The 18,872-nt window shown below is 50.2% G+C and overlaps 1 protein-coding gene across 1 annotated transcript; it reads right to left on the reverse strand.

Moving 5' to 3' along the window:
• Window positions 1-4,419: 4,419 nt before the first annotated feature.
• On the reverse strand, window positions 4,420-18,681 carry SLC66A3 (solute carrier family 66 member 3). The gene is made up of 7 exons (XM_026009099.2): window positions 18,407-18,681; window positions 12,923-13,005; window positions 12,752-12,821; window positions 10,830-10,887; window positions 8,946-9,066; window positions 6,939-6,980; window positions 4,420-5,633 (listed from the first exon to the last, which is right to left on the reverse strand). The coding sequence occupies exons 1-7, from the start codon at window positions 18,547-18,549 to the stop codon at window positions 5,542-5,544; spliced, it is 609 nt and encodes a 202-aa protein (XP_025864884.1). The 5' UTR covers window positions 18,550-18,681; the 3' UTR covers window positions 4,420-5,541.
• Window positions 18,682-18,872: the final 191 nt, after the last annotated feature.

An 18,872-nucleotide genomic window follows, 5' to 3' on the forward strand; every position in this document is an offset into this window, starting at 1 on the left:
CACACACACACACACACACACACACATAATTTCCCTTATTCCTGCAATATAAATTATAAATCTTGGATATTTTCTGGGCTCCTTTGGAGTATCATGTTGAACCAACAATGATTGGTTAATAGAGTAAGAATATCATATGCAACTCTTGCAAACTTGTTCCATAAAGCTCTCTTGGCAGTCACTCACACTACATTGCACAAAAGGATTGAGAAGAGTTAAAGCTCAAAGAAATCATCTTTTCAGCTTCAACAGAGAGATTTCACCAGCACATTTACCAGAAGATTCTGGGAATGGATTCCACTACAGTGATAGAGACTGCATCTTTAAGAAGTGACCATTATACTGTGTGTGTGCATATATATGTGTGTGTGTCTCTCTATGCGCGTGCGTGCACACACACACACACATATATATAATAGTACTGTAATACTGCAAGAGGGTTCAACAAATGTCCCATTTTATTTTTTTATACACATTAATCAGATATCATAACTTACTGCAGTTGCAACTATGCACTTGTATAAAGCCATAATGTTGGAGTTTATATCACTCATTTTGTGTATACCCCATGGAGGCTGCATGTTCATGTTTAAGCAATTACTGTAACAGGAGTTTTGATGTTAATTGTATCAATTTCCTAATGCTTCATGATAGGCAACTTTACCCATTTTGAATGCCTTAATTTAATTTTTTTTAAAGTCTCACCCTTTTCTGTATTTTGAAAAAAGAAGTGTTTTCCAGCTCTTAGGATGCAAATTCGCTTTGCAAAAGAAAAACAGTGCACTATTTTTACATGTAATAGTTATCAATGTCAACCTATTTTGATTGTATAACAATTTTTTTTAAAAGTACTGGTGATAGAAACAATAATGGATACTATTGGAACTAATATATCTTTTATGTATATCTATTATTCATCCCACTCTTCTTACAGACCTCAGTATTAGTGTGTGACTGAAATGTTTGCTTTGCTTTGAATTTGCTGGCTACCCTAGATGTATTTTTATTTCTGGTAGAGACATTGTGACTATTTTTACATTTTCACACTCAAGATTCTAAGATTATCTCAAATATAAAGAAAATTAAGACATACTGTAGATATATTTTAAATATTTAAATGTGATTCCTCAAACACACAACTGTATATGGCAATATTTCAGGATTGGGCTAAAACTGGTGACTGGGAAGAACTAGCCTCAGAGGCTCTTAACCTGATTTTTATTTTTTAAATGATGTTAAAGTCATAGGTTATGCAGGACCATTTCTGCTAGATTTCTCATTGTCCCAGAAAAATGTGTTTTGTACTGCTACCATATGGATTAATGATAAGCATCAAGTTAAAAAAATTATGTAGTCTTTTATCAGTCTCTTTATAATACATATACACAGGGTTTAGTGTGATATTGAAATACATCATCTAATAGTTCAATGAAGGAAGCAGACATTTTTCATTGATTACTTTTAGAGTCAGTGTAGAAATGTTTAAAGAGTTAGACCCCCAAAATATAGATACTATTGTGAAAATTGAAGAGTGGCCTTTGGCCTACTGATGTACTAAAACTGAATCTTGTTATTCTCATTATCCCGCCTGCACTCTTCCATGATGTCTGTGCTAAACCAGAAACTCATGTCATTTCCCTCACAGGGATGTTCTGCAGTTCTGGTTTGGGGGCACAACTTTTTTTTTTTTTTTAAGTAAGATATAAAAATGAAAAATATATAAAATTTATATAGAATAAATATTTCCATTCATTAGACTTGTTAAAAGGAGACTGAATTAATATTTTATATAAAGATTTTGTTACACTATGGGAGGTTCTATCATATTCTGAATTGGAGAGTATATATATATATATATATATTTTTAATAAACTTTATTAAGGTGAAATAATTTGAAGTTTACACGAGTAATTGAAATATTTGAGTAAAAATGGCAAAAGTTAATTTTTGAATGCTGTATATATTAGAGAATATGGAGAATCATGGTGTGATGCAACTATACAAGGAAAGTTAATGTGAAGTTTTTTTTGGGAAAAAAAAGGTATTCTAAGGGGTGAAAAAAATCTCTCCCATGGAGATTCTTCACATTATATGGTTTAACATAAGGGTTCAATAGGGTTGTTTCTCCAGCTAATGGAAATGCGCTTAATAAAAATTCTGACCTTGGGTAAGAATTTGCTTTTTACCCTGTTGCTGGTTTCATGTACATACATGAATGCATACACCCATACAAATGTTCTCTTCTCAACACTCATTAAATACAATATTGACTTGGTTTAACAACCTGATTTTGTGCCAGCTTCTTTTTCTTGAGGCTCCAAAGGTTCCCAGATAAATAAAGACCAAAAGTTGCTTATTTCTTCACACCTGATTTCTCCTAGAGCCATAAATACCTCCTATTGAGAACTAAGAAGTAGTGAATACTGGGATTTTCTTAGTTGGATTTTTCACTTTTGTTTAGTGGGGGATAGCAAGACAGAAGTAGAAGGAAAACTGGTGCCGGTATTATTGTTAAAAATAAATGTATAGTGAATGTTTGAAAAGTATTAAAGAAAATATGCTATCTAGAAGCAAGATTTAAAAAAAAAATCTATCTGAAAATTTTAACTAAAGGATACCAAGAAATCTAGAGTAAGGTTAGTGTTTTTAAAACTAACTAGGCTAGAGTCACAAATCTGGCTCTGAAGGATGTCTTTTTTTTTTTTTTTTTTTATCAGTTTAGCTGTAGATCCTCAAACAAACAAACAAACAAAAAAAACCTCTAGGTTGCCAAACCACAATTTAAGAAGTTTTGCTGCTGTTGTTAATCTATTCTTACAGGATTCTCGTGGTAAAATAGAGAAACTTAGACACTATATTACCTTTTTCAAACATGCTTTAACAACATGTTTAATATTCTATGAGAGCAAGTCACTTCTGAGTTTCTCAGTCTGTGTCGACACTGCTACTGACTCACGTCTCCTCCCCTGGAAGAAGGCTGCAGTTTTCCTCTGGCGTGAAGATAACCATAGTTGATTCATAAAGCACTTTGAAAATAGGCACTGTATGACAGTGCTGGATATTATGCTTGGGGGCCTGTCCTCGATTCCCTTCCCCATAATGAGTTTTGTTTGAAATTGTAATAAGTTATGAACTGCATGGTTTAGATAATCATAAATATTTGATCAACTGTCCCCTTTGAACAAAAATCGTACCCCCCTGATTTTTAAAAAAATTTTGTTGCATCTTTGTAGTAATGTAATTGTATTTTATGCCTGCTTTTTATATTAAAAAAATTAAATAAAAGAAATTAAGACATAAGCATTTTCATACTCTTCCTGTGGAATAGTCCTGGAACACTACAACCTCCTAAAATTTATCCCTCAAAATTTTGCCTTCCCTACATGATGGTGTAGCAGAACAAGTCAACCAAGGTTACAGACTTTTGGATGCGCTACCCTGTCATTTAGTCCATGGAGAAATACAAAATAGAATTTCAACAAGGCGTCCGTTGCTGACTTGACTTAGGTATTTTAAGGGACATGCAAATCCAACAACCTCATTTGAGTGTCCGGGATAAGGAAAAGGCACAGAGTGCTGAGAGGTGGTTTTCAAGAAAGCATTTCTCTGGTAATCAGTGAGTTCTTATTTAGGATATTTTTTTGGCTATCATATCTGAGACAGGTTTTTCACTCTGAGCTTCAGTGTTTTCATCTTTTGTAAAACTGAGACTTCCGTTACAAGATTGTTGTAGGATTAAATATGATAATATGTGTAGGATATTTGGAATAGTTCAAATGTTTCCTTTCGTCCCAAAAAGGAAAAATGGGCAACTCTTCACCTAAGATAGTATGTTCTTTAAGCAATGATAAAGTTCTAATTAAAATATACTTAAATATTTGTTGGACTCAAAAATCACATTATTTTTATTTATACTAATGGTTAGATTACGATTGCATATGAAAAAAGATTCACTTGGATTTTCTTTAAATGACAACTATCAGGGGGCCTGGTTGGCTCAGTTAGTAGAGCATTTGACTCCATCTTGGGAACAGGAGTTGGAGGGTGGCTCGGTTGGTTGAGCCAAGAGTCATTTGAGCCTCTGACTCTTGATTTTGGCTCTGGTCATGATCTCAGGATCATGAGGTCAAGCCCCAAGTTGGATTTCATACTCAGCAGGGAAACTGCTGGAGATTTCTCTCCCTTCCCCTGTCCCTGTACCCCTTCACCTGCTTGCAAACTCCCTCTCAAAATAAATAAATCCTTGAAAAAATAAAAAGACAACTATGACTGTAGAAACTACAGAATGAATGATTATTGGTATATACCATGTTTCTCTTCCTGCTGGTCCCAAGCAATAGTTCTAAAATGTTTGACCACAGTTTATATCCTTAAAAAAGCATTTTACGTAACAAAAAACTAATCCCATTAAAACTGAGGTTTTTTTTTTTTTTTAAGATTTTATTTATTTATTCATGAAAGACACAGAGGAGAGAGAGGCAGAGACATAGGCAGAGGAAGAAGCAGGCTCTATGCAGGGAGCCTGATGTGGTGGTACTTGATCCCGGGACCCCGGGATCACGCCCTGGGCTGAAGGCAGGCACTAAACCGCTGAGCCACCCAGGGATCCCAAAACTGACAGTTTTAAGACTCAGCAGAGTTCAGAATATGAGAGTTTATTTTACATAGGAAACTAAAACATTTTCTAATAAACATCGTTTATATATTCCATATAACAATAATGCCATTCAATCAAAGGAAAAGAGTTTAAATTTTAGGCTTTATAAAATTTTGTAGTAAAAAGCTGTGTCCAATAATCTTAACATCGTGTTTAGAATATGATATAATGAGCGTGAAATCCTTAAGAACTTGGCAGAACCCAGCAATACCCTTTCCTGCTTATGTTGTCAATGGACAGGTGTGTTTCTGTTTTGTTTTTTTTTAAAGGTGTGACCCTTTTAAAAATGGCAGCACTCTGCTTGAATCAGAAAGTTCATCGGGACTGCCTCTTAAGTCGAGACTGCAGCTCGTGGCCCGCTGCTTAAAGGCACTGTATGACGTTAAAAGGACTAACTTTGGTGTATGACCTCTGGCCAGCGTTTGCTTGCCTCCTACCTTACTAGAGCCCAAGGAGGTACTATCTTGTGTTCTGATGCGGGGGGGCCAGCCTGTTAAGCTCTATTACAATTAAACAGTCCCAGGGAGCAAACATTAATAATTTACTACAATTCCACTTCCGACTTCGAGAAAAATCTCACTCCATTCATGATCACTTGTGCCATGGAAAGGATTGTAAAAGCCCAAAACCAGAGACAGTTAATCCCGAGGGCCCAGCCAGCAGGGGTCTGAGCCCAGCCGCCACCTCCTGAGGCAGAGGGAGGGGAGGGGAGGGGAGCATTTCTAAACAGGTGTCCACGTGGCTTGTGTCTGAAATACCTTTGGCTTCAAAGTCTCTGAAACAATTGACTAAATTTATAGAAGACCTTGACTTAGCAGTGAGCTTATTTTCCCCTTTGGTTCAGTCATTAGGAGTCCACTTTGTGCGGAGGAGCCGCGCATCCATCACTCAGCCTTTCCCACCGTCGTCCTGTAGCGAAGTACCGTGGCGGTTACCCACAGATTCAAAGCAAGCATGATCACAAATCGCAGAAGAACTGAAATCAATCAAAAAGGAAACGTCTGTATGAACACGTACTGTTTTCATGTCCTAAAACAGAATTGCTTCCTTCCCTGCTCTCCGTGGAAACCCGGTTAGCCACACCCCAGCCTGCCCAACTCGGAACTCTCTTGAACAACTCTGGTTCTAAGTGTTTCTGGGCGGAAAACACTTTACCGTAAGTGACTCGACGAACACTCTCCTGAGGAGTAAGATTTATGAGCTTTAACGTATCCTTGTGGTCGTAAAACATTTGTAAGATTCCAGCTAAACCGTCCTCCAAAGATTATCCCCAGATCGCTTTCAGGAACAGCGAAGTATAACTAGAACATTCTAAGTCTTTCAAACTTCTAACATGTAGGTTTGTTTTGTTGGTTAATTGCAGCTGGACTCTTCCTCCCATAGGGAGAGTCCTTCAGGTCCCCTGGAGGAGACAGACCTGTCTTCCCCTTTCCCCACCTGACCCAAGTTTGTGCTGTGGCCAGAATACTTCCGATGCTTCTCTCAGAGCTGACGGAAGGTACCTAAGCCCAAGACGCGGCCTTGCAAAGGGACAAGCCTATGCACCTCACTGCTCTGTAGGCAATATTTCTCAAATACGGCTTATTTAAAGGGTCTACGTGCCAGGGACCTACATCTAGTCTTCACAGAATAGGTGACACCATTTGTTTTGATCATTTTCCAAGTGATACCCAACCTGGGAGTAGACAACAGCCTAAGGAATAACTAAATCCGTTTTTGCATCCATCCAAGTATTTTCCTCCTCCCCCTTTAAAAAAAAATCAACAAGGACGTGGGGGTCAGATGACTGTCCGCTCAGCGGACCCCATCCTCACACTCCTCCCAGAGCTCCCGTTCGCTCTGTGGCTGAGCCAGGTGTACCCCACTCGGGACCTTCACGGGGGCTGCTCCCTCTCCCCGTCTCTCACCAACCAGCCCATCTCACTCTTCAAACCCGCTGCCCCAGGTCCCTCTGGCTAGGTCAGATCCCCCCTGCCCCACCCCGAGGTGCTTGTCCTGTCCTGCTCTTCCAAAACACATTTCCCGGCAGCCTTCCGTAGCTAGCTGTGTGGTGGCGTCCCTGCCCCCTGCACCCGCTGCGGCGGCGGCACCCTCTATCCCGGGCGCTGCAAGAAGCAGGTGCTTAGTTCTGCGCGTGGGGGCGGACGCCCCGGGATCGAGCTCGCGGGCCTCCCTGTACAGCGGAGCAAGCTGATGTGTGGGACCGTGAGGCCATTTACACATGAAGGAGGCACACGGGGGACAGAATTCCAGAAAGTGGGAAGGAACGTACTGTGCTTACCTGTTAGATCACTGGTGGTCATTAAGGTGGTGATTATTCTTGCTGTAAAAGAAAACAGCAGCATCAACTTGCTGCTCAAGGCATTTTGGTATTTAGCTAACGTCTCTCCATTTTTAAATACAGGAATAATACACGCTGACTGGTTTAAAACGGCTCTGGGGGAGAGAACACTGAGTCAGTACTAGATTTTATAAAACTGCTCAACTCTGGCCATACGTCCTAGCCCAGTGGTTCTGAAGCTGCTCCTAAGAGCAGGAGCAGTGTCTCGAACGTAATTGGGGGCTGCGCAGGGAAACCAGGGAGAAACTGAGCCCCACTCCCATCCTGTGGGCCAAGTCCTCCACCCCAAAAAAGCAGATTTTGAAAATCCCATTTACCTATGGGGCTTCTGGTAACGTTTCATTTAAAGAAAGGCTCCCATAAGCGAAAACCAATGTTTTTAAACGACTAAACGCCACCCCCTTCTTTTATAGGGGTGTTCTAGGTAAAGGAAACCCAGGCCCAGCAAAGGGCATGGCATGATCTTCCTCAGGGTCTAACTACAACTGTTCCATTCAATTCATTTTTCGGGGACAGCACTTGACCTTGGGAACACCAGGAAGCTGTAGTCACGGTGAAGGTGGACATACGAGGGAGACGTGAGCTGGGAGTTCCAGAACGCAGCCTGCACCCCAAGGCTTGCCTTGCCTAACCCTCCACCTCACACGTCCCGCATTTAGGAAATTAGGTTTAAAACCAGTTCATTTCTTTCCATCAGGCTCTAACCCCCAGTTTGTCATCTACTCAATGTGTGTAAGTACTTGTTAAGCACAGAGCGCCGAGCAAAACCAACGGAAATGTATGTGGGCTCTGAAGATTTCCTACAAGAAAATCTAATATGCAGCATTTCAAGATAATACCTGAAGATAAAATTAGAGAGCTAATAAGTAATATATCTAATTAGCAATTCCAGAAACCATATCTCTACTTCAACATTTCCTAACACTTCAACACTTTAAAACTAAAAATAAAACCCAAGAAGCCTTCATTTTAAATAACTTGGGACACAAAGACCCCCTTCCATTAACCCCTGAGACAGAAATTGGTCCTTTAGGACACAGAAGAAATATAAAGTAGAATGCAAATATCTAAAAGTAGTCAACCTAATTAATGTGATAGCTCTGAATTTTAAAAAATTATTCTACCAAAAAAAAAATTTATTCTACCAAAAATAGCATATATGTATTTTGGGTAGTTCCTGCAAGAATCCACACAAATCATGGAATTCTGAACTTGACCTCAAGAAATATGGCTCCAGAACCCCCTCACACACACACATACACACACACACACACACACACACACACAAATTATATTCTTTCTCAAAAGTCAGTGCATGACAGTCATTTCTGGAATCTGTTACATCATAAACATTCACATTTTTATTTTTTTATTTTTTTTTAAGATTCACATTTTTAAAACAAGTTAGTGGATTCAACATAACCTTCTGATGTTTTTCTTTTTTTTTAAAGATTTATTTATTTATTTGTTTGTTTGTTTGTTTATTTATTTATTTATGAGAGACAGAGAGAGAGGCAGAGACACAGGAGGAGGGAGAAGCAGGCTCCATGCCAGGAGCCCAACGCGGGACTCGATCCCGGGACTCCAGGATTGCGCCCTGGGTCAAAGGCAGACGCCAAACCGCTGAGCCACCCAGGGATCCCCACCTCCTGATGTTTTTCAAATAAGAGAGGACTGCTGATACTAGGCCAGATCTTTGGAGAAAGGTGTCCTTTTTACTTTTTTTTCTTTAGCACCCGGACTACGGATCTTGCAGAGGATAGAAAATAATCTGCGTGAGGTGAGAATTGTGAACATGCATATGCTTGCAGGTTCTACCTGAATAGCTTCCTGCAGAGGATTCAAGCTTGCGGGGCTACCTACGACAGGTGGACGGGAAGGTAACGGTCTCCCCAGGGACCGCCCGACGCCCACAAATGCGCCCGTCGGCTGGCATCTTGCTCTTACCCGCACAGGTGTATGACGCGAGGCTCCAGGTCAGGGCGCTCACGGCTCCCGAGTCCTGGGTCCTCCACAGGCACTGGAGCTGAGCGAACTTGCTGGCCGTGCTGATGAAAGTACTCAGATTCTGTTTGCAGGAGAAAAAGCAGAATAAGAAAAGGGGGTACAAGGTTTATTTGAGGAAATAATGATAGCTGAAAACTTCCCTGATCTGGGGAAAGAAACAGATATCCAAGTCCAGGAAGCACAGAGAATGCCATCAAAATCAACAAAACAGGTCAACACCAAGACATACTGTAGTAAAATTTGCAAATCCTAGTGATAAAGAAGAAAATCCTAAAAACAGCAAGAAAAAAATCCTAAAACCAGCAAGACAAAAGAAGGCCCTAACTTACAAGGGAAGACCATAAAGCCAGCTGCAGATCTCTCCACAGAAACCTGGTAAGCCAGAAAAGAGTAGCAAAAAACGAGCAAGTAAGTCAGGAGGCCCTCGCTGAAAAAAGCCAAAGCCCCGGAGACTGAGCGTGCCTCCGAAGCCACAGTCGGGCAAGCGGTGACCAAGCACAAAGCCCCAGTTGCCGCGACACACTTGTTCACAGCCCGCCACTTCCCTGCTCGGAGGGCAAGTGATGGGCCACAGCGGCCCATCAGTGACCACGTCCTCCAGTGCAAAGCAGCGTGGCCACGGTAAAGGCGGGGGACCGAGGGGGCCACCTGGACCCAGGAGGACAGTGAAGAAGGGAAGGGCAGGGAGCGAGCGCTCGCATCCAAGGACAGGGTACCCTGAGGGCTGGGCACAGACAGCTCCGAGGACGGAGGCCAGGTGGGGAGACTGCACCCAGGAGCCAGCGTGGGCACAGGCCAGTGGGGGCTGGGGCGGAGGGGGGGATCGGCGGGCAGAGGGTCAGGTGGCAGGAAAGCCTAGTGGGGCCCTGTTCACTGGTGTCAGGGACATGGCCAGCGCTGCACAGATACCCTCACAGGGCCTGCTGGGTACCCCACCGACCCGTCTTCCAGGAGAAGATGCCATCTCCAGAATCATGAGGTAGTTCTCTTTGGGAGCATAACCAAGGCCTGGACAGATTTAGCAAATAAAAATACAGGACACCCAGGTAAATCTGAATTTCAAACCAACAACGAATAATTTTTAGCATGAGTATGTCCTGCGCTGTATTTGGGACATATTCATGCAAAATTCTTCCTTGTTAATAGGGCAGCCCTCCCTGTTTGCTCTCCATAGGTCACGAGAGAGAACATGGAGCCAAGCTCGCTTTCTGGCAAGGGTCACAGACAAGACGCTGGGGGTGGGGGTCGGGGTGGGGGTGAAGCTCATAAACAGGGGCGTGACAGGCAGTGACTGGGAACCACCAAGACTTCTCCTTTTCCCCTTGGGTGGAGAAGTACACTCCAGTCACTCTGGAAAGAAGCCCTGGCCTCAGATGCTTCCTGACCCACCCTCTGAATTCTATTCTCAAACAATGGGATTTTTTTTTTGCCCTTAACCAAGGAAGGAAAAGAGTACTGAGCTAACCCTTTTCCAAGGAGGGCAAAAAATAGCGGGGGGGTGGGGGAAAGGTTAGAAAAATAAGGAGTAAGTGGCCAATACGCAATTGTCAGCCTGATAAGAGGCTCTTTAACTCATGTCCACTTCTTCATCCTACTACTGTTGGCAACCCCCCCAGCCTGGCTCTCTATGCCTCCCCAAAAAAGGAAGTCAACAGTGTTGCCGGACAGCTAAGTGAGAATAAGGTCTTTATACATTTGGATGGGTCTGTGCTCTCATTCCGTGATGCTTTCGTACAGCTGCAACACCAGCAGGTTAAAGAGTGCGGGGCGGCGCCTGGAGGGACAGACCCCTGCCCACTCTCTCCTCAGGTGTGACTCACTCACCATGGCCAGGTCTATGATCCACTTCTGCAGGGAAAGGACGAACCACGAGGCCACACATCTACCCGGCGCTAAGGGAGACAAGAGGCTCCGCAGGCAGCCCCGACCCCCCCCCCCCACCCCAGCCCGAGCCTTCCCACCAGGACCACGGAGCTTACCCACCACACAAGCCGACCTGGGAATGGGGCTACTAGAGCCTGTCTGATTTGGAAGAGACAAAAATGGCTCAAAAGAACAAGCAGATTATGGAAGAGAACCGCCAAGAGCCCTGTCTGTGGACTGTTGCTGGGGTTCCACCCACCTCATCCCCGACCACGTAGACATGGCCAATGTCATGGCAAAAGTCAAGCATTTACATGAGAAGCTCAACATTATAGGGGAGGCACGTCCTGCAAAACTGGTGCCACGTGAAACTCTCTTCACTGATTTCCCCCTTTCCTGCTAACTCCAGCGTAAATCCGGTTGGTGTCAGCAATGCTAGGACATGGGAGACGGGAGAGATGACAGGGGATTTTTGTCAAGCTCAATGAGGCTATGAGCACAGAGAGTCCAGCTAGCCAAGCGCACACACAAGATAATGGCCAGGAGCCTCAGCTGTGGCCTTGGCAAGTCACCTGCCTTCTTTTGGCCTTGGTTTGCTTATCTGCAAAATGGCCTTAACATTCCTTGTCCCATCTACCTCGGCAATGCCCGGTGGCACACCACAGGGACCCAACAGGTTGCTGTGATTATAATTCATGACATTATTTGAATGAAGGGAGCCACAGCGCCCTGTGTGAAAAGTCGGTAGAACTCGTTCCTAGCAACCTGGTCTACACCAGAACAGCAGCTGGAACGTAGGCAGATGAAATCTTGTTTTTAAAGCACTCTCTAATTCAATTTCTTAAACTAATTTGACCCAATTTTATACTGTTCGTTCCAAACAGATGCTTTACATAACATTTCACAAAACTTGACCAGGAGCAACAGGTGTAGCCAACTCCCGAGTGCCTCAAGATGACCTTTTTATGGGGTTGCCTGATTTACCAAAAAAAAACCAACAACAACAAAAGAAAACAAACAAACAGAAAACAGGACACCCAGTTAAATTTGAATTTCAGATTAATAAAAATATCTTTCAGTACAAGTATGTCCCGTGGAGTATTTGGGACACACTTTGGCTAAGAAAAATTTCACTGTTAAAAATTCACTGTACCCTCCTCCCTCCTCCACCCTGAAGATGTATGATAATCAGCTCAGGCCATTTCACAGATGCGGCAGGATTAAGTGGCTGCCACTCAAAAGGCTTTCGTGGCTTTTTCAGGAATGTGAATTCAACAAGATAACCGAATTTTTAGAGAGGGCTGAAACGAAAGCCAGGCCCTTGTTCACAGAAGATGCTGCGTGAGTGGGCACACGTCTGTGTCACGGCCGGATCCCCACCAGGACCCTTCTGACGTCTTGGGCATAGTTTTCACTTTGAACAAAGCCTTCGAGAACCCACGCTCGCACACAGACAGGCAGTAGCAAGCAGCCTACCGGGTGCCTTAGGGGCACCGTGCTAGTGACAGTCCCATTACTGGGACTTCAAGTACTCTGGGGATGTTTTTAGGGAAGAAGAAATGTCTCCCTTCCCCTAAAGGATAAATCTGGACGAGGTCACCCTAGCAGGGTGCCTCCACCGCTCAGCACGCCAGCAGGGAGGTGCTAGGTCTACAAGCCACTTGGCTGGCTGGAGCCCCGCTGGCACCCTGGTCTTGGAAGGGAGGCCACAGGGAGGGACTGCCCTAGAGCACCTCTAGGTTGCAGAGGTATCTTCCCTCCCATGGAGTCCTGCATTTGGGATCTTTTTTAGGTTAACCCAAAGAACATCTATCTGATAAGCAGCACACATTGCGAGCAAGTACCACCCCGGTCCCATCTGATCCCTGGATGCTGAAGGATACAGGGCGAGGTAGGGCGCTGCCCCTTTCACGTTCCCGTTGAAGTGGAAGACACAGAGCAGAAGGAGGACGTCTGAAAGAGAAAGGCTGGGGTGAGGCAGGACAGGGTGCGAGGGCTGCTGCCAGCCCGGCCCAGGGGGGACAGGGGACACGGGCGTCCAGGGGCTCCGTTACCTTGTGCGATGAGAATGGGGTACTCCAGGTAGGTGAGCAGCGGGTACTCATAGTAACACAGGTACCGGAGAAACACCAGGAAGCTGGGGAGAGAGAGGGCAAGCCTGAGCCCCACTGACCCGGCAGCCGGCATGGGGGGGACAGGGCCCGGAGCACCCAGGAGCACTCCAGAGCACAGGATGGCTTGCAAAATCCTGGAAGCAGCGGGCAGAGCCTGCAGATGCCAAGAGGGGAGATTTCAAACACGAAGGGTGGACTGGTGATTTCACAGGCCCAGTCCTGGCGGGAGCCGGGCATACTACGCAGTGTCAAGTCCCCCTTGCAGAGGGCAGGCTGCAGACCAGGCTGGAAGAGACGGGGCTTCCGGCCCCCCCGCTGGCCTGTCTCCAAAGCTAGGGGGCCCGGGCAGCCCCTCAGAAGGCCGCACATCAGAAGCCACAAAGGCCAAGACAGACATCCGGGGGCGGGCGCTCATGAGGGGCCGGGTGGGGTGGGGTGCAGCCCGGAGCTGAGGAGTTCTGAAGCCAACCAACCACCTGGGTGATCCCTGCGGCCTTCCAGAGTGCGGCCCAGTCAGGGAAGAGCAGCCATCAGTTCCTGAAGAAAATTCTAGCTCTGAGAGCCTGGGGACGTGGGGGAAAGGACCCCAGGACCCCACCAGTCAGGTCCCCAAGAACCTAACTCCCCCAGGTCCTCTTGGAGTCACCTGTGCCATCACCCGGGTTGTCTCCCCAGGTAAACCAGAGCTGCCCTCCCTCATCATTTCCTCAGCCAGGAAGAGGGCTGGGGAGCCTGTGCCCCCCATCCTGTTTCCAACCTAGCAGACACTTCTTGGCTGAGCTGGCGGTGAGGTGGGAGGCTGGCGTCTCCCGGGGGGTGTGGGTCTCCCTAGGCCTGGGCCTCCCTAGTTGTCCTCTTCCCAGGGACCCCAAAGCCCTGCTGCCGTCCAGCTCTCTGGCTTTGCGGCTGGTCACCTCTGGGCTTCAGGGGCCAAGCAGGTGCTCCTCCTGGCCCCTGCCCCGCTGCATGGCTTCCGGTCCTGCCAGGCCTCCAGAACAGCACCCCTCTGTTCACCTCTGCAGGGCAGCTCAGGGGGCCAGGGAAGGGGGGGCAGCTGCAGCCCACCCACCTCTGCAGAGCGGAACACAGCAAGCCTTGGAGCAGACCCTGCTGAATGAATGACCAGCAGGGATACGAGCAGGCTCTGCAGTCTGGGCCGCCAGCACCCACGTCATGGAGGGCACACCTCCCAAATGCAGCCAGTGACCTTCAGGAGAGGCGTGAGACCCTGGGACGTCGGAACCGAGACCACTGCCCGGGATCATCCACACTGCCCTCCACATCTTACAGACCACCTCGGGAAACTGAGGCCCCAGAAGCCAAAGTCATAGGACAACTCAGGGAAAAGACAAAGACCAGAGGCTAAATTTCCTGATTCCAGTGGGGTGCTCCCCCCCCCCCACCCCCGGTCCACCCAGCCTGGGGCATTCCCAGGGAGGCCCAGCTGCCAGGCTGCAATGCTCTCCCAGTGGGACCCAAACGTTCAAGGTCAACCGTCTATCACTTCTGTGGCCTGAGGGTTGTAAGTGTCCTTTTATTTTTAATGTTGCTTTTAATTAAAAACTATATGTTTTTATATGTTTTATGTTTTATATATATGCCAACTATATGTTGGTAAATTGAATTTAAATAAAAAAGATATTAAAAAAATAAAGAAAAAAATTTAAAAAATAATTTAGATACAGGCTTCCGGTTATGGAATGAATATGTCATGGGAATAAAAGGCACAACAGAGGGGGGAAAAACAGTTGAATGCTTGAATGCTCATTACAGTCACGCCCAGTGATGTCTGACCCCCAGCCCCACAAATCTGTTAAAATTCCTGGTCCGCTCCATGGAGTGACTTGAGGTTCTCTCCTCCGCACATAACCTAGAGGTCTGAACAAAAACCACACACGTACCCACAGAGGCAGCAACTCAGGAGTCGGAAGCAGAACCGGGATTTGGAGTGAAGGCTTTTCTAAGGGAATCTTACCCAGAGGCCGGGGCACCCAACAGCCTAGAAGGCAGCCTGCTGGGCCTGGGGGGGAAGCAGGTCCCCCACCCGGGCTGCCCTGTCTGAAAGCCCAGCCGTGGAAGGTTCCAGGGCAGGAGGATGCCCGGAGGAGGGGTGGCGGAGGAGCTGAGTGAGGCACGGGTGCTCTGAGTGGGGGAAGAGCCCCGTCTCAAGAGGAAGTGGAGGAAGCCTCTGCAGGTGCCACTAGGCTGGGAGGTGCCCAGCACAGCCTCTGCCAGCCCGCGCCCCACTGCCTCCCTACCGGGAACCTCCCCGGGACACCCAGACACCTGTGCCAGCAACGGTGAAACAGCAGCCTCCTGGCACGAAGCGCTTCCCACAGTCGGCCTGGGGTCCTATCTGGGCTCCCTCCCGCACCAGATGCTGTGGGACCCCAGCCAGTGCTTCCTGCCCCCGCCACCTGCCCCTCACCTGCCCCACCTGCCCCACCTGCCTGGCCTCCTCCTCAGAGCGGCCGCAGTCGGCCCCTTGCTAAATGTGGAGCCTCCCGTCCAGTGCGGGGTAAGAACTGACACTCCGGGGCACGGCCACTGGGCTCCCAATCCCTGCGCTGGGGATCTAACCTCTCCCTGCCCCGGCTTCCCACCTGGGGAGCAGGGGTAACCGCATCCCTAGCTCACGTGGGTGCCTTAAAAGTGTCACCTAGTCCGGCCCACAGGCTTCTCCCGGAGCCCCCTGCCTGGAGAGCCCTCTCCCTCCTGCGGCCACCTCTTCTCCCTGAAGAGGGCAGGTGACTCCCTCCCCACCACCCCCTCCAGGGCAGACCACGGGCTCCCCAGTCACCTGAATTAGGAAACTGCTCCAAACAGGCGATTATTTATTCTCTTCAGAGACCTGAGGGGCTCTGAAGGCGGATGTACTTGCCCCATGGCCTGGTCTGGGGTCCCCTGTCCCCTCCACGGGTGCATGAAACAAGGAAGGAATCGGGTGGGTGTTTTTGCAAATTGAAGAAACTCTGAGTTCTTTTTTTTCTTTTTTATGAAAAGGAGAGAGCAAGAGCTGGAGGTGGGGCACAAGGAAGGAGAGAATCTTAGGCAGGTTCCACGTCCAGTATGGAGCTCAACCTGGGGCTCGATCCCACGACCCTGAGATCATGACCTGTGCCGAAATCAAGAGTAGGACGCTCAACCAACTGAGCCACCTCGGCGCCCCTAAATTGTAAAAACTTTGAAACACAGACATAAACTGGAAAAAAAAAACCAGCATAATGAGCCCAGGTACCCAGCACCAGCTTCAACAAATAATACTTTGCTACGTTCACCTACGTCACTTCCCTTCCTTCTCTTTGCTGAAGGGTGCAAGGTGCACGCTTCAGGAGGCACTTCTAAAACAAAGGCATTTTCTTGCTGCTTCACACCAACCCACATTAAAGGTCATTTTCCGGTATCATTAAGGTATGGCTTATGTCCCTATGGGCCCAATTCTTAAAAAAATTGGTTTTTAGAATTAATTTGCTGAGATCAGGATCCAAGGAGGGTGCATGTCCTCTGAGGGGTTGTTATGGCTTCTACTTCCCAGGAGATGAAGGGTCCTTCTTCCCCCTCCCCCCTTCCTCCACGGGGACCCCTCAGGATTCTTTCTGGGGGGCTTCTGGAGGCCGCCCTGCCCCGAGTAGGCAGGCAGGCAGGGCTCACTGGGGACAGTCACTGGGAGGCACTGCCCCCAGCACCCGCTCCTAGCTGGCTCTCACCAGAGGAGGCTGGGGAAGGAAAGGGAGAGGAGGGCAGGGTGTGCCAACCCTTTCCCCCACCCACAATATGGGAGATGAGCCTAGAAAGCAGCCAAACCCAGTGAGCGTGGAGAAGGTGGGAGGGCAGGCATGGCAAGGGAGAGAGGCAGGGCCAGGTGACCCCGAGGGCCCTGCTGCTGCGGGGGAACTTGGATGTGATGCTTCACCTTCTAGGCCCCAGGTTCCTACTGTCTACGGATGAACACAGTCTTCCTCCCGGGGTGTCCTGAGGATTGAGTAAGGCAGTGCTCAGCGTCTGCACACAGACCCAGCTCTGGACATGGAACCACTAAGATACAGTGTGGCCGGAGGTGGACAGGAAACCCAGGGACCCAGCCCAGGGAGCCGAGATCACTTCCAGCTGGGGGCGGGGGGATGGCGGCGGAGGCCGGGCCTGGACCAGCCTGGGCGCCCGGCCCCCGCCTCCACGAAGCCCCCCGCGCCGCCCCCTGCGCCCCGACCCCCCCTCGCCGGCCCCTCCTGCCCCAAGGGCGGCTTCTGCCGACGGGCAGGGGCAGGCGCAGGAACGCGGGCAGGCTCCCGGCCCTCCGGCGGGCATCGGGCGCTCTTGGGCTCCCCCCGCACCCCGCACCCCGCCGGCCCCGCCTCCCGAGCCTCAGGCCCCGTCCGGGCCGTCGGCGCCCCCTGGACCCCCTCAGCGCCCCGAGCCCGCGCGGTGGAGGCCTCGCCGATCCCGCTGTCCAGCCCGGGGCCCCGTGTCGGGGGTCGCCCCAAGTCCGCCGGGGGTCCCACTCCCGCCAGCGGCCCAGCTCCAGACCGGCGCGCCCGGGTTAGGACCCCGCCTCTCCCAGCCCCGAGGTCTCTTTCTCCCTCCCCGGCCCCGGCTTCTTTCCAGCCCCGGAGCCCCGGGGTCACGCGGCCGGCGGCCCTGTCCAGGGCGCGCAGTCGCGGGGTGAGAGCGGCGGCGGCTCGCCGGGGGCGCGGGGGCGCGGGGGCGCGGGGGCGCAGGGGCGCAGGGGCGCGCCGGGCTCCCGGGTCCCCGCTGCCCGCTCGCCCGCCCCTTCCAGGCTTCCCAACCGGGTTCTGCAGCTCCGCTCTTCGCGTTCGCATCTCCAAACCTGGTCAGGGCGCCCACCCCGGATTTCTCACGGACGAGCCGCCCTGGCTCCTCTCTGGCTGGCCGCGGCCCACGCAAGTCCTCCTCCCCCCTCCCTCCTCCCTCCCTCCTCCCCCTCCTCCCCCCTCCCTCCTCCTCCTACCCCCCTCCTCCCCCCTCCTTCCTCTCCCTCCCTCCTCCCTCCCCCCTCCCTCCTCCTCCTCCCCCCTCCCGCCTCCCCCCTCCAGAGAGCCCTCCGTCCTCGGGGTCCCCCTCCCCCCACGGGTAACTTTTAAAAGCCAGAGGACCTTAGAATTTCTAGCCCAACCCCTCATTTTGCGCGCGAGGAAGCCGAGACCCGAGAGAAGGGGTGGCGGCGGGGCGCTCCGGGACCATATGGGTCACGGCGCCCCCGGGTGCAAACGGCCCCGCCCGGGGCCGCCGGGTTGGGCTGTGGGTGCCGGGCGGGGTGGCGGTACCGCCGGGCGTCGGTCTCCGCACCTGTAGAATGGGCGTGCGCCGTCGGCGCGGGGAGCAGCGACTCGCCAGGGGAGGTGAGCGCCCCGGACAGTGCGTCCCGCGGCCGCAGAGCGCAGGGGGAGGGCAGCCGCCCGGCCTTACCCCGCCAGCTCCAGAAGTAGGCTCGGGAGGCTGATGCCCCGCGAGCTGCGCGCCGCCAGCACCGCGGAGATCTGCGGCAGCTTGAGCGCCGCGCACACGCCCAGGGTGCTCCAGTTGCAGAACAGCAGCAGCGGCTCCCGCATGGCGCCCGCGGGGCTGGGGGCTCCGGGACTCGGCGGGGGCGCCGCGGCGGCGGGAAGGAAGCGGCTCTGCGCCGGGCCGCCGGGGGCGCCGAGGCCTTCCGCCTTCCCCGGGCGCCCCCGCCCACGGCCCGAGCCGCGGCCCGCCCCGTAGGGGACCGCGCCCCGCCGGGATCTCCGCCCCCGCCCCGCCCCGCCCCGCCCCGCCGGCGCCCCGATCCCTCCCCGGCTCCTCCCGAGTCCGCGGGGTCCCGGGTGCGCTCCGCCGCCCGCAGCCCCGCTCCCCGCCCTCCGCCCCGCGCGGGTCCGCGCCCCGCCCCCCTCCA

The sequence above is a fragment of the Vulpes vulpes genome, chromosome 8 (genome assembly GCF_048418805.1).
Source record: "Vulpes vulpes isolate BD-2025 chromosome 8, VulVul3, whole genome shotgun sequence".
In the NCBI taxonomy this organism is placed as follows: Eukaryota; Metazoa; Chordata; class Mammalia; order Carnivora; family Canidae; genus Vulpes; species Vulpes vulpes.

Bases quoted from the DNA above. Each gene is read 5' to 3' on its own strand.
- SLC66A3 (XM_026009099.2), bottom strand. From the start codon at position 18,549: ATGCGGGAGCCGCTGCTGCTGTTCTGCAACTGGAGCACCCTGGGCGTG. The intron at 12,822-12,922 runs GTAACGGAGCCC...TTTCTCTTTCAG, and splicing joins CCCCATTCTCATCGCACAAG to ACGTCCTCCTTCTGCTCTGT. The intron at 10,888-12,751 runs GTATCCTTCAGC...AGCGCCGGGTAG, and splicing joins GCAGCGCCCTACCTCGCCCT to ATGTGTGGCCTCGTGGTTCG.